The 15,974-nt window shown below is 42.5% G+C and overlaps 1 protein-coding gene across 5 annotated transcripts in view; it reads left to right on the top strand.

Moving 5' to 3' along the window:
* Window positions 1–15,313, top strand: part of TSPAN9 (tetraspanin 9) — a 188,808-nt gene extending 173,495 nt beyond the window's left edge. For all 5 annotated transcript variants that reach the window (XM_049821920.1, XM_049821922.1, XM_049821923.1 and 2 more), the window contains 6 exons: window positions 6,721–6,912; window positions 8,593–8,667; window positions 10,246–10,347; window positions 10,957–11,088; window positions 11,209–11,292; window positions 12,097–15,313. In XM_049821920.1, coding sequence (XP_049677877.1) covers window positions 6,721–6,912; window positions 8,593–8,667; window positions 10,246–10,347; window positions 10,957–11,088; window positions 11,209–11,292; window positions 12,097–12,168 — 657 coding nt within the window. In that variant the 3' untranslated portion in view covers window positions 12,169–15,313. The remainder of the gene's footprint in view (window positions 1–6,720; window positions 6,913–8,592; window positions 8,668–10,245; window positions 10,348–10,956; window positions 11,089–11,208; window positions 11,293–12,096) is intronic.
* The last annotated feature ends 661 nt before the right edge of the window (window positions 15,314–15,974 follow it).

Consider the following 15,974-nt stretch of genomic DNA (forward strand, 5'->3'; position numbering starts at 1 on the left):
AAGCATACAAAAAAACCCCACCCCAACAACAACAACAACTAAGAGCTAAGATAGGTAACCTTTATCTTGTAGGATTACCAAACAGGGAAAATATTACTGGCAGCTTTTCCAAAGTGTTGCAGACCCCAACAGAAGGGAGGGTTTTAAGAGCCACTTGCACACTGAAAAGCCTTTCTGTGCTAGGCTTAGGTGGTGCATTCTGCCTGTCCACATGGCTTCTTCGTGCTTGTCCTTTTGGTGCAGGTCATTTCCCTGTTGACTTATTGTTTAAATAGAGGCCTGTCAAAGCCTAATTCAGAGTGTCTTTTTGTCACTGCAGTTGTCCTGAAATCGTTTCCCAGCATTGACACTTATTTTCGCAATCATGCTGTTAGTCATTCCTCATAACAAACCTCCTGTGCTTTAGGCCATTTTTGTGGGGGCCATATTTAAGCTGTTCCATGTATTTTTTACTGTATCATCTTTGCTTCAAGCAAGGACACCTTTTTTAACACAACACAGAGGAAGGTGAGGAGCTTTCTATTCTCTGTAACTGGGCCACAGAAGGCCCAGGGCATGTTATTCAAAATGGAGGTACAAACTGAGACACTTGCCGCTTCTTTTTGTCCCTAGTGGTTGTCTCTCAGCAGTTGGTTTCTAGATGTGTCTGCTCTATTCCAAGTTTGTTAAGAGCTCCCCTGGTGTTTAACCAGCAGTAGAAAGTCTGATGTCAAGAATAAATCTTCCCTCCACTCTTCCTCTCTCACACACCTAATTGTGCGGCTTTTCCATTACGCGTTGTGTGCATGGGATGGAATGATGGCAAAAGTCTACAAGAGCATGGCCTCATCCTTTTTCCTCTTGGTAGTGCTTTCCTTATCAGATTCCTGTTTCCTGATGCTGCTCAATGACTTACTTCAAGGGTAAGTCTATCAATATTTATTCTATTAATAAACCTTATCAGAATGGCATATCCTACCCCTTCTTCACACCAACTTGTTTGCTGCTTGGTAGTTTTGCTGGATTCTGCATGCATTATCTTACTCCGAGAAGCATGAAATGTCATTATTTGTGTGTATGCTAACAAACTACAAATGCTGTTGCCAACAAATAAAATTATCTAGCCCTTACTGAAAATTGTGGCCACAATACATAATTCTTGTAAGGCATAATTTATCAATTTACTTCTCAGTTACATGAAGCCAAATATACTACATAATGCTTGCTAATATTCCCCATGTTCCTATTATTGGAAAAGATTAAACAGACAGGCTGTTTGGTTTTCATACTGACCTCTAGAGTTGTGAATATTTCATTCACATCCTGTCTAATAATTCCTCCCAGGCTAGATAATCCTGTGCACAGTCTCCTTCTGTACAATATGTCAGTCTTGGCGTACCTCTGACCATCTGTGTTGTCCTTCCCTAGGTCTTGTAAACTCTTACTATATCTTCTTTAGGTTAAGGCAACTAAACCTGGATATGATGCTCTATTGTCAAAGTTTGTATTGTTGTTACTAGTTCACACAATGCTCAAAAATCCAGAATAAAAGAAAAAAGCCCCTTTCCCACTCTGATCATAGCACTTGATGGGGAAAGACTTGCTTTTGGCTTTCTTTCTCTCTGGGTTTATCTGGAGTTCTAATTTCTCTTGAAGCATTTGAGACTCTTAATGTTTCCCAGAATGCTGTATGTTTTCTGGGCACAGTGATGATGATAGATGTTGAGGTACTGAAGAGAATTCAGGCTTTGATAGTGAAATAGCAAAGTGAGGGAGAAACTGTGAGGGAGGTTGGTGTTCCTTTTGTTTGCTTTCAAGCTCAAAATATGTGTGCCATATCTCGACGAAATTACCCTATAAGTAAGGGTGTGTGTATCTGTGTATGTGACTGACTTTATGATAGGGTTCTGCAGTTACCTTCATGACATAAACACCAGGATTTGATGGTTGCCTGGAGGATGATAATTTCTAATCATGAGAGAGATGTGAGCCAACATTTTTTTAGAAGAAAAATCCAGTGAAATTTTTTATGCTGCTGAACCATTTCCTTGGGGAAGGAATGTCAGTGCCATCACTCTCACACAATTAAATACCAAGCAGCACATATTATTTAATTATATGGTGGAAAAGGAATTAATAAGATGACTTGATATGTTTTTGCTGCTTTCACCCTCCAGATTCAGTTGTACCGAACAGAAAGAGGTGAATCCTATGAGAATAAATAGCTGTGAGAGCATTTTTACAGTGTTCACATTGTATAAGAAATGAGACAGGTAGAGAATAAAGTGACAGGGAAAGCTGTTTTATTGCTAGAATTCTGGCTAGCTTTGGTTGGTATGGTTGTATGCAATTAAGTCCCAAGTCAGTGGAATTTGGGATTTTTTTTTTAAGAAGCATGAGTGAAAAAAGCATTTGTCCTGGGACCTAAAGTTTAAAGCATAAATTTTAGCATCAACTGTACTGCTACTCTATAGAAAGAGATAAAAACAGAGAGGAAAGCACAAAAATTGAGGAGCTCTGGAGCGGAGAAAAAAAAGAAAATCGACTTAAACTGTTAGTGCTATTTGGTAGGGGATGCCACCTTGTGGAAGTTGTTAGGATGTCATGTCTTTTATCAGATCTCTTGCAAATCTTCTTGACTATTTACTCTCTTCAGTCATTGTAGATAATCCTGTTTGCATAGATCAGCCTTGGTCTTCAATAGCTCCTCCATCACCTGATTTTTTTAATGTAATCTGAACTTTCAGTGTAATTTAGGGATGGAGAAATCTTACTTTGGGAGGTAAAAATCTTTGAAAAGGAGAACTTCCCTTAGCTTGCCCAGTGGGCCTGGGAATCAGCCATGGTGAGAGCGTGATCAGTGCAGATCCTATGGTGTAATGGTAGTAGTGCACTAATGGGTGTCGTCAGAAAGGTCTGACGGGAACTGTAATCGCAGTGCGCGCTTTGGCACGTTAACCCAATCACTACAGCAGTTGGAAAGGAGTTAGTCCATGGTTCTCTTCAGCGGGACATTAGAATTGCAGGAAGAAGGAGCAAATGCAGACATGTCTGCTGCCTCAGCTGACATACCGCTTCATTTCACATTGTAAAGGACTCTTCTCCAAACGTGTTCAGATGTCTGGCATTCAAGTTGTATCTCCATAGTGGTCTGCCTAAGGACAGCACAGGTGTGTTGCTAATCCACAAGACCTTTGTTGCAAACGTTTCACATCAAGTGTCAAATGCTTCTTCCCTGCTAGAGGCACTGTGGAAAGGTGAAGGTGGAGTAGGTGACCGGTCTTCTGCCAAAAAGCAAAGTGTTTTGTTCCTGGCTTTACCAAAACACTAGGGTGGCTACCACAAGCAAGTGAAGAAATGATCTGTGCTGTATGGAAGCATATATAGAGCGTCTCCTGAACTGAGACTGTCAGGGGGACAGAGACCATCTGTCCATTTTTCTGCTCTCCAGCTTTGATCCTCCTTCTGCTCTTGGTCCTTTTCTGTCTTCATGTCCATCCCATGGAGCACCAATGGGCCTGTCACCTTCCTGATTTCCTACACTTGAAGGTAGCTCTCCCTTCCCTCATCTAAGCAATTAGCTGCCTCTTACTTTGTCTAAATAAACATAAACATGAGCCTTCTGGAGTAATTTCCTAGCCACCTTTCTCTTCTATATACAATCTCTGTGAAGGATTGTGCTGGGGTTTTTTTCAAATGGTAACGAGATGCTGGTAAGGGCTTCTTTATTCTACCTCTTTTGCTACTGTCCTCATAATTGGAGTTGGATAATGAGGTGAAGCTCTTCATGGGCTGATCTTTCTATTGATCCCATGCGCTTTTTGTCCTTTAAATGCCCTCCCTCTGTAAGCCTTTTGGCCTGATGATTCCAGAATTCACTACCCTCTTTCAAAACACTTGAGCTAGGGCTGTGATTTCTGAGCCTAATAGAGTATGAAACTCCAAGGAGTTTCATTCCATGTTTGTGAATAACCTTTAAAGTCTAAATTCAGATTCTGAAGGAAAGTTACACTGAACAATTTCAGTCTTTAGTAGAAATTTCTTTGGAAACATTTACAGTCTCACCCATGGAGTGTCATGAAGTCATTGATTGAAGTGCCATCAGCTATTGGCAATGTACAGCCCTGGCAGCTTAGAAATGCCATTTAAAACCTTAAATGAATGTTGCATGGTGAGAGCTGCTTTTAACCTCCTGAACCATCAAGGTCGCAGCTTGAGCAACTGCCTGCAGTTCTCATCTAAAGGCTGAAGCAGCTGAGCCACAGAGTGAATTCCTGCGAGGGCTTGAGGCACCAAACCTGCCAATTCAAGGACACAGTAGATGAAATTTAAAGCAGGAGCAATAGGGTGACTGATTCCATGAACTGCAGACAGTTTAAACCTGTGGTCATGCCCACTGGGTCCTGCAACAGAATGTGGTCAGGAGGCTTCTGTTTTGCATCCCCCCCCCCCCAGTTCTCTACTACTCCAAGTTCCCATTGACCTTGCTGATATATCATGAAAGGCAATGAGAAGTCACTTCAAGACTATTAAGTGGAAAGGATAGATTTGGGGGAAGAGATTAAAGTCTTATAGCCTTTTCCTGCCACATGCACGTGCGTATGTTTTGTACCAGTCTTCTCATAGGGATAGTAGCTATTTGACTTCTTCCTGCTACACACACTCATGTTGCAGCTGCATCCAGCCCTGTTACAGGAAACAGATGTGGTGACATTTATCCACACCCAGTGATGTAAAGCTCCCCAGCTCGCTCTGTGGAGTTATTGTGTGTTGAGTTTTGGAAGCAAAGGTGCTTCCCAGCCTCCTGACAAGAATGCTGAAAATTTCCTCTGTGTCACCCAATGCATGTGCTTCTGAGCTTCAGACAGTTGGGGGGGGGGGGGGGGGGGGGTGTCCAGATTGCTAAGCTAATGCTTAGGTGCAAGGGGGCCTGGAAATAACCACCAATGCAGTATAGTTAATCTCCATCTCTTATTCTTTTTCTCTGCTTACACAACCCTGTATTTTTATGCTTTGTGTGATGTTAGCTCTTACGGACTTGGTACATTGGGAGACACTTTAGTCCACTTCCCATGGGAATGCCTGTGAGCATCTTGCATGAGGCCTACTCCTGGTCATAATTCTTCACCAAACTGGTGAATCTCCCTAGAAGCAAAGCAGTTTCAAAAGCTTCAAGCAAACTAGGAAGAGGGCTCAGAGTGGACAGAAGGGTCACAGGGGAAGTAAAAGAAAATAGCCATGCATATGATTATGAAAATATAAGCCTGACTCATAGATAAGGTGACATGAATGCAAGAAGATACTGTTCTAGTTTTTCTTTCATGTTCTGTGAAGCAGCAAGCCCAAAAGGAGCCAGTTGTACCCTGAACTATCTGCCCTGCTGGTAAAATCACCTCAGACAGAAGTGGGGATATTTGCCCATAAAGTTAGGTCTGTAGCTCTTCATCATGCCAAATTAGTGCTCATCACAAGGCAGGACTGAACACTGTTTTAGTGGAGGTACTGTTCTCTGACATTGAATTTCCCATTTGAGTAGAAGTTGTAAGTTTATGCAAGCACAATGGGGTGGGCTTGGTGTGGTGAACCTGCTAGATGGCAAGAACTTTTGTTCCTCTTGATCCTCACTGCTGACAGATGAGCACCAGCACCTTTGGGATATCACTGTCAGTAATGATTAGGTGCTAGTTTGGTTTTCCCATGCAGTGGTCCAAGTAAATTGGGGCAAAATACTCGGGGGGGGGGGGTGTACTCTGATCCCCATCCCAGTGAAGGTGATGTGAATCTAATTTCTGACCTTCGCAAAGGCTAGATTTGGTAGGAAACTGTAACTGTTCAGTAGCTCACAGATTTAATTAAAGTGCGACCAACTCCTGCTTCTGATTTCACTGCACAGTGATCAGATGGGAAGTTGTATAACAGCCATTTTGAGCAAGTACTAAAAGATGGCCAGCTTTTAGGCGCCCTGTAGTGCAACTTGGCCATTGTTCTGCAGACCTGCCCTGTGACTTGGGGTGGGAAACCTTATTTCCTTAACCAGACATGGTATTGTTAAGACTGAGAAGCAAAGTGAAGTTAATTTTATGTTTTATTAGCAGCTTTGCATTTCCTTCAGGTTCTCTCACTGATAGAGTAGCAGAAGTTGAGCTTCCTGTAGATAATAAACCTAGAAATCTGTTTTTTGTGACATTGAGCACTGGCAAACAACAGTAAAGCTATGAGAACTCATACTAAAACCCAACCTGATTACTGGGACTGGGCATTTTATGACAAATATTTATTGAAATGATACAATTGATTGTAATTATCTCCAGGACTTCCTTGCTTGCCCTAGGATGAGGAAATAGGGGGCTGGGTACTCTGAGACATTGTAGATGACTGCAGAAATAAAGTGCAATAGAGCATTCCTTCAAATAACATTTTTTGTCTTCCTACGGAAAAATTGCATTGGGTTGTGCTGTTGGGAGATCATGGGTAGCCCTGGTTTCATGTACTGAATCTTTAAAAAGAGAATTCTGCCATCCAGTGGCTTTTGAATAGACTTATAAGTATAGGTGACATGACCAAGTCTAGGTAAGAACATTTAGTTTCACTTTGTTTCAGCACCAAGCCAATGAGAGCATTACTGCAGAACAGTTACCTGAAAATTTGCTTGAGAAATTCTTTCCTTTCAGGGTCAGGGGGGAAGGAGCCAGTGCCATTTATTTTAACGGTGAAACTTTTCTTTGGTTTATCTCTTTGCAGTTATGTGGCTGTGGGCTGCTGGGTGTGGGCATCTGGCTGTCAGTGTCGCAAGGAAACTTCGCCACATTTTCTCCCAGCTTTCCATCGCTTTCAGCTGCCAACCTAGTCATTGCCATTGGCACAGTCATCATGGTGACCGGCTTTCTGGGCTGCCTAGGTGCTATCAAGGAAAACAAGTGCCTCCTGTTGAGCGTAAGATGTCAATACTTCTTTTCACTAAGACCAGTGATTGTTGCTTTGTTATTATTTTATTTAAATGACCAGTGCAAAATAGTCTTGTGGATCACTATAACGTTGCTCTTGGCTTTCAATCTTCTGTATGTTTGCAGTATGACATCCCACACCTTTGTTCACAGTGATATCATTGGTGTATTAGCAAATGAATCCTTGTTACTGTGTGCCCTAATGCATTAGACAGCAAAGCAAATTACTGTCAGTTACCTCTGAATGGTTAAACATGAACTCTAGGGTCAACCTGGATAGCCCTTCTGGAAATGTCTGTTAGAGAGATTGACTGAAAAATCTTAAGCCACATCTGCTTTGGGACACCACTCAAAGCCTCTCATAGCTATTTTCTACTTTGCCTTTATCTAAGGCCTTTGTCACAGGTTGGTGGAAACCATCTGACCCAAAGTTAAGAAGTCAAGGTCTCTGCCAGGCCTTACCAATAAAAAAAATATAAATCTGATCCTTGGCAGTCTTTGTCCAGCACCGAAGCACAGAGGTTGGTAACCCCTCTCAAAAAACACAGTGTGGGTTACTCCTCTTGCATAAACCCAGGAGGCTTCATCATGTTTCTCCCCACCCCAAGGAGAGAGGTATTGTGGCAGAAGATGAGAGGAGCGCTTTCAAAGCAGACAGCTTCCAGTTCAGTGACAGCTTATGAATCACAGGTGCTGCGACATTAAGGAGCACATGAGTTTTCCTTGTGTAAAAGTTTCCCTTACATGGTGTTGGGGAACAGCTGGGCAGCATTCCTTAGACCACCTCAGAGTATTAAACTGGACGACAAATGTGCACCTATTTTTTGCTCTCTGCTGCTTGGTTTTGTACATTGTACCACTAGGAAAGCAAACAGAGAATAGTAATGAGGTCTATGTCGTTCATCTACACAAACTGCAACACCAGCTGAATTTGTTGTTTGGGGGGTTTTTAAGTGTGTGTATATACTTAGAAGGTTCTACAAATGTCTTTTCATACTATCATAACTATCACGAGTTTCCAATTGGAGAGCTTGCTGCACTGCATACTACATCCGTGTGGGGGATGCCATGCCTATGTGGCAGTCCACTAGAACATAAAGGCAACTAGTGGGCATGAAAAGTAGTGAGAAACTACTGGAGCTCACACTTGGAATGCCCCTGCAGAGAGAGGTTTCAGCTACAGAGAGCTGGCAATAGAAATGTTGAGTAAAACAATGACTATTCCAACAGGCAGTCAGATGTGGTTAAAGCCCACCTGCTAGGGAATCGCTCCTAAGGCACGTCCCATTGGTCTTTGTGGTGATGGGTTTAGCATCTCTTCTACAGTCTGTGTGAAGGAAAGAGACTACCAGGGCTGCGTGCTGTGACAGCAGTCCAAAAAAAGCAAGACAAAAGCATTGCTGAAACCTGCAAGCTGGTAGTAGGGCAAAACCTAAGATGTAGAGAGTGCTAGACAGTGAGCTTCCTCATTGATGGTGAGACCTACAGGAACTTTACTGGCAATATAGTATTAATATAACTGAATAGTTTGAAATCAAACTTGCATGGGTTTGGCAGTAAAGGAAAGGCTTAGAGGACAAGGTCTATAGTCTTCAGTGTTTCTAGCAGCCCCAGGTTTGTTCTCTAGTTGGCAAGTGTGTATACACTGTCTGTTTTTTCTTTGTTTTAGTTTTTCATCGTTTTGCTGATAATTCTCCTGGCAGAGCTGATATTACTCATTTTGTTCTTTGTTTATATGGACAAGGTAAGCAAATATGCCATATAGATTAATTATCTGTACTAGCATGTAAACCATGTTCAGTTTGCTTTTCTCTGATGGAGATATGTGGGTTCTCCTTGCTCTTCACTTTGGTGAAGGTTTAACCTTGAGATCTTGGCTGTTTTCTATAAACTGCTTCTGCAGGGGGAGGAGGAAGTGATAAGGAAAGCAAACAGGAGAGAAGAACCCCCTGAGCTTTACAATTTCCTCCCTGAAATAAAACCATGGTCCAGGGCCTCCCTTTTAGTCTTCTCCTAAAAGCTAAGATAGCCTTCAACATGGCTGTTTGATGTCTCTGCAAGAAGCTGATCATCTTGTGGACCTGGGTTGTGGGAGGTCCTGCTGAAGACCTGCTTAGCTTCTTAGGGCCAACCCTGAACAGGACCAGAGGAGAGAGGCCTGGGATATTCACAGGTTATTCCAGATGCCACCAGCTGTGTCACTTGACTGGGCAGTCCCAGAGAGTTTGACAAGGGTGCAGGGCAGATCAAGAGGCAGCTTCTCATAAAGCCCATCTGTAGGAATCTGCTCTCTAGTAGAGCATAAGTGAAGTAGGCACAACTGGCTGGCCTGTCAGATTGGCAAGACTGGAAATATCCTTGGGGAACTGGAGAACTGCTAAACACAGGACAGAGCCTTACAGTATGAGCATGTCCAGACTGATTTTAAAACTGAGCTCCTACCAGATTTGTATCTCTTCCCAGGTTGTCATTATGATGCCTGCCACTTTCAGGGAGCTGTGGTGAACTTCTGGTTTTGAATGGGATGTCAAAGAGGGATGAAACAGATCTTATAATATAGTTGACCTTTATGCCAGGAACCATAGGTTAATCCTTTCTCTGCTGCCAGCTCACTGCTGTCAGAGCCAAGGTACATTCTACCCAGGACTCTGGGCTCAGACTGAAATTTATATAAGAAATGGGACATCTCAGATCTCCCATTGAGCATTCCAACTTCCTCCTCTGAAGAAAGAAGAGCACATTTGAAAATCATAAATCCTACAAGCCTGTCCGCACAAGGAGAACAATAATAATGCCCTTTTTCAATGGATTTTGTATTGGCCATTTATTATACCCTGCCTGAACCTGTGCAAGGGATAACTATGTTAAGTTTGGGAGGCTGGGACTCTGGTGTTAATGATATTAGCAAATTAAAGTAGGCCATAGGTTACAGGCAAGAGAGGCTGCTGTGGGTATTGCCAACAGCTGTCTCTGGCACAGTTAAAAGTAAACTCAGCAGATCTCTGCTGATCTCTCTTCAGTTAGTTTGAATCAGATGATGACTCTGTGATGGAATCTTAGTAGAGGGGAAGCTGTTTGGTCTCCTGTCTCACGAGAATTAATCCAGTATTTTGCAATCTGAGGGAGAGACTAGGCCTTGGCAGGTGCTGAAAGGTCCCACTGACTTGTGAGAGTCTTGAAGCTATGATGGAGCTTTTCTACCCAGGTTAAGCTTGTGGTGAGGGAAGGTAAGGGAGGTATATTCTATGTGCAAGTCTGTACCATTTGTTCCTTTCCTCTAAACAGCAGTGCGTTGACTTTCTGTATTTTTTATGTGATGCAGGTCAGTGAGAGTGCAAAGAAGGATTTGAAAGAAGGTATGAAGCTATACAATTCAGAAAATAATGTTGGACTGAAAAATGCATGGAATATTATTCAAGCAGAGGTAACGTATTTTCTCAGTAGAAGAAAAATAACAATTTGACCATAAAGGCGGCTGCAGTCTGTGGCATCAATGCCAAGTCTAAAAGTTGGATAATGCAGGCTTTTGTTTCTGATTTTGCACTCTTGAACATCCAGGGGAGTACTGTGAAACCCAGGATCAAAGTATACTCTGTAAGGTGAAAGATGCTTACCTCTCTGTGAGATCCTCTGTGCTTATCACAGGCACAGAGATGATCTGAAACAGAGGACAAGCAGCGAAACCTGCAGGGGTAGAACTGCATAGGTAGAACTGCAGTTTTGGCAGCTAGGCTTTTGCTGTTCAGCAGTTGTGGGCAGATTACCTTAGGTTTTGGTGTTTGGGCTCATGTCTCTGTGACAAGAAGACTAACAGACCTTAGGCATGGGACCATTTATTTTCTTTGTTTGTTTTTTTTTTAATGTTGTTAAGTATTTGGTTTTAGTGATCACTGAGCACAAAGCACTTTAAAAATGCAAAAGTGTGGCAGCCCTTTTGAAAATATGCAGTGGTTTAGTGGAAGTAAAAGTTTGTGGTGGTGCATGAGTCACAAATTGTGCTAGTTAATTTATTAGTCCTTTACTTTTGCCACAGATGAAATGCTGTGGTGTGAATGACTTTACGGATTGGTACCCAGTGCTGGGAGAAAACACTGTCCCAGACCGATGTTGTACGGAAAACTCACAAGACTGTGGACGGAACTCCACCGAATTAGTGTGGAAAACGGTAAGGCTCACTTTGCCCAGGACAAGGCTTAGGGAGGGGTGGGAAGGAAGAAAATAGAGGGAATGCACATGAAAGAATGCATGACCTTGGGATTTCAATTTTCATCTTTCATCATTTCAGGGATGTTATGAGAGAGTTATGACCTGGTTCGATGAGAATAAGCATGTCCTCGGTTCAGTTGGGATGTGCATCCTCATAATGCAGGTAATACTTGTATGACGTTTGTCAACATGGCTTTGATTTGCTGTCAGCATTCTTGATTCTGCTTTGTGAAAAGTGGTGCTCAGCCGCTTTGACTTTTATCATGATTTCAAAAATGTCAGATTTGTTTTATGAGTTCACTTAAGGCCATCTGCCCAGAAAGGAAGCAGGTCAGTAGTCAGTCCCGCAAAGCAGACATGCTACGGTGGGGTTTTGCTTACCTGCATTTTGACTTCAGAGCACCACTTTGGAGTTCCCATGTTTAGGCATTTCTTATGCTGTCCCTTAGAGAACTATTTATTTAAATTTTGGAAGCAAGTTCTAGAAATTGCCAAAATGAGTCAAATCACGGGCACTGAACTGAGTAGGTTAACGTGTTTTAAAAAAGAAATGCAGAAGTATCCATTATAATCTGTTAAGGTTTTGGGGTTCCTGTATCACTGCTGTACTTTTGGGGGAGCATACCAGAATCTGATGTTTTCAGTTACAGTTACCTGGCTAAACAAGCACAAGTTGTTGGGTAAAAAGGAAGAGTGACTCATGTGTGTTGATTCTGAAAAACTGTTGCATGTATGACAAAGAGCCCCGAGAGCTTTTTGCCTCTGTCCGTGCTCTGACAGATACATCTCTGGACATCACTGTGTGCCTGAACAGCACAGACCCAAGTTTACTGATCAGTTTGAAGCTTGAGAGATATGGCTAGTGTAGATTGTCTTTTTAAACTACAGCTGGATCATGAACACAGGTCAGCAGTGCAGTTTTGGCAGCCTCCCTGTACTGAAGCCCTTATTCTTTGTTTTCCTTCAGATTCTTGGCATGGCCTTCTCCATGACACTCTTCCAGCAGATTCACAGGACTGGCAAAAAATACGATGCCTAAAGCCTCTGAAACATTATCACATCAACCCTTCTGACTCATCATAAAAATGAACAAAAGGAATGACCTCAGAGAGTATCAAGCCTAGCCCTGCTGAGGGAATCCGTCCCATTGACCGATCTACTTTGTTGTTACTTGTCCGGTTATTACCACAGCTTGTTATTTGACTCATTTTTTTGTCTGTTTCACATTTGCCATTTATTTGCCAAAGAGGGGGGAAACCCCCCAAACAAATGGATTTTCTACACGAAATCATAGATCTGCTTTAAGAATGTTTCTTAACTTAAGAACATGTTTTGCTCTACTAATCCATGCTATATGTGCAAAAATGATGTGTGTTCAACTTCAAGGGAGAATTCTTCAAAGTCTTCCATTAAGTTTTCAACCCTCATGTCCAATTTACTGGAAGACTCGGAAAAGCCACTCTAACTGAGAGTCCTAGGAATTGGAGCTGCTTTGCTTTGCAGCTTCTTGTACCTTACGGTGTATACTTTTTTATTATGATAATGATGATGATGATTATTATGATGGATATAGCTTAGAATTTAGTTGCCTGACTTATAACTTCTTACTGTTTTTGGTTTTACACATGTATTGTACATTAATTTGGGAACCACTGTGCGATCTCCAGAGGACAAGTTTTTCAGAGTTGACAGTTGGCGCGAGCAAATAAAGATGTAACTTTTCTCAAGTCCATGGGGAGGCATCATCTACCTTTATCAGGGCCTTGATGCCCTTACTGTAACAAAGGTGGTTCCTTTCAAATCAGAGGCTCTTTCCTCAGATGGAATGCAATGCCTTCCCAGTGGACCAGATGGTGAGCTTCCTACTCCTGTGAGGCAAAGTTCCAATGCCTTTACTCACCCAAAGCAGTGTCAGGCCGCTTTGATATCACGCTGCTTTGAAAGCTAAAAGTACTGACTAAGCAAGTTACTGCTCCCTGGCACGAAGGCGAGAGATTGCAGTCTGACCTACTGGCCAGTTGGCAGCAGACTTCACAGATTGTGTTGTCTGTTTCAAAAAGTTTGCCCAAGGCATGGAATGCTGCTGGATATGAGGAAAGGGGATGGCAATTTGATGGCAAGATTTTTGTGGCATACCCTTCATTGAAGGGGTTCCTCAGGCAGATGACAGCTGTCTCCCTGAGCTGGAAAATGCGGTTGGATTAAAGGTGACCGGATGATGCAGGGAAGGGGCAATTTCCAAAACAGCACTCAGAGACAGTACGTGTTTGTCATACCTTCAGTACAGTATTGGTTCTTGCTGACGAATTGCCAAGTCCATCCAATGGGGTAGTTCAGAGCTTGCTGCAACGCATTTTTTTTACCAACATTCCTGTTAGAAAACTTGAACATGTATTTCTCTAGTTTGAATGCTGCTTCGTTGCAGGCAGTCCCCATTTGCCAGTTGTTCCAGGTTTTTGCTGTTTTGTGAAGGAAGAAGGAACGGCTCAGACACTGGATGATGTTTGATTTAACGCCAGTCAGGGCTCGACTCAGCTCTGAAAGAAACACTGCTTTTTGTATTGGCAGCAGTCAGAAGTGACCTTCAGAGGTTACCTCATCCAATGTCACTCTCAAAGGGGTACTGTCCTCTATGTGAGGTGCGGTTTACTGTGACATTATTGGGCTGAGTTTCAGAAACTGTTGAGGATGGAGATGTTGTGCCTTTCAGAGCCATGCCATGTCAAACTACTCCTCTGGTAAACAAGTTTTCTCTTAATGTCCAGTCTGAGTATTTATACTTTAAACTCTTAAAAGGTATCATTTACATTGTATCATTCACCTTATCTTTTCCTTGTGGGCTGAAATAGCTGTTGAGCCACGTCATACCTGGGAGTTTTTAGTCCCCTGTTTATCTTCCTAGTAGGTCCTGCATGCATCTGTACATCTGGCAGCAATAGTGTTTTTTGTGGCCTATGTGTCACTTTTTTGAGTTCCTATGAAATCAGTGTGACAGGAAGAAGTGTGAATGTGTGGGAGATAGAGATGAATTTGGGTGTTGCAGTGAAGAAGGAGGTTACTATTCTTAGAGTATGGCCCTTGCCCATATGAGCACAATGCCCAAAGTTTCACAGGGCTCTTCTTTCCCACTGAAGCAGACAATGCCATATGGGTTCAGCTATTTCACTTGGATTGCCTTTGAAAGAGTCAGGGAAGAAGCAGAGGGAAAGCACAGAAACTGAATCCAGTTTTACTTCCATTTCTAACAAAAATTGGGACCAGGTGCATCTGAGCCCCACTGGAGATGGATGTTCCATGTTGAAGAAGGGGCCCTGATGCCCAATGTACTTGCTGCTACATGTAAGACTGTATCCGAAGTTGCTAAGATGCGTTCCCATTTTTGCAAGAAAAGACAGGATGATTTTCATCTGATGGCTCCACTGCATTCTCCCTTTGAGCAGAGGTGCTTAGCTTTCTCTAGCTTTCTCTGGTGTTCAAAAAGAGCAGGGTGCAGGGCTGAGCAGGAGCATCATCTCTGTCCTTTTGGGTCGCACAGTGGTACCTGCCACATCTTAAATTTTAATCTGCAGTCAGTTTTTGTACAAATTATGGTAAAATATATTAGTGAAAGTAATAAGGAAATAAAAAAATGTTTATGAGTAACTCAGAGATGAAATGTGTAGTTGCAAACTCAGCTACTTTGCCTTCCATCCAAACTTATTTTTCTAGAATGCTTCATTCCATTTCTCGATCTAGCAGCATAGATCCTGAAATCTTTTTTTTATGACTACTTTTGGCATTTTAAGCACAGTATTAAGTGAGATAGTTACACAAGCTTCATGTATTCATCTCTATGAAGCCACCTACAGGAAGGGAGTCAAAAGCAGGGCTGATTTGTGTCTCTAGCTGACTCTCTGATGTGGGAGGTGATGACAGACATCCTGAAAGGGGCAGGAAAGTAATGCCATTTTCCAGGCAACAAAAAACAGCCCTGGAAAGTGTGAGGCTGCATCAGTCAGTTTGTCAGAGAAGGCACTAACTGTCCTGTAAACTGGTCAAGGGGAGCTTTGGCTCATGTATGTATGCACTTTTTTTGCTTATGCTGGTGGGTGGCTGTCTGTGTGTTTTCCCCAAATGTCACTCTGATTATTTAACTATAAGTTTTTAGCATGTTTTTAAATAAAAACCGATACTGAGTAAAAGTATCTTTAATATACACAAATATTGATTTGTATAAATGCATACCTCTCTGTATCTCTAATTCATGAAAGCACAGTTCAAGTGTGTGAATGTGCTGTTTCTCTGAGTGTTCCTTCAGACTGTAGCATACCTGCTGTCTCACTGTGCTTCACGCTTGGAAGCTGCAGCAGAACTTAAGTAGAGACATAATAGGACAATTGCGTGAAGAACCTCTACTTGAAAGCTGTTGAAGTGATAGCAGTGAATTCTGTTCCCTCCTGGTGGTACCAAGGCTGTTAGTTATAGGAAGCCCAAGTGGAGGGCACTCAAAAGAAGTGCCCATAGCCAAGTAGCATGTGAGATGAGAAAATTGATGGCATAAATGTCTCCAAGATGACAGAAGATGCCTTGTATGTGTCATGCATTGAGTTCCTGGACTATGGTCATGTTAGGCCAACTCTCCTATCCTGTGTTCACCCCCCATTTCTATGCATGAAATACAAACTCACACACAGGAAAGGTGCAAGCAGAGGGCAGCCGAACTGATCCTCGTGGTCTTTCTTGGGCAATGTATTGGGCATAGAGAAGGCAAGAAGGAAAAGGGGGTTTTCCCAGCAGATGGTTCTTGGGAGCAGCATGGAATACGGCACACATAACTCTGGTATCATCTCTTTCCATAGTGTTGAG

This window comes from Accipiter gentilis, chromosome 18, assembly GCF_929443795.1.
Source record: "Accipiter gentilis chromosome 18, bAccGen1.1, whole genome shotgun sequence".
NCBI classification, from domain to species: Eukaryota; Metazoa; Chordata; class Aves; order Accipitriformes; family Accipitridae; genus Astur; species Astur gentilis.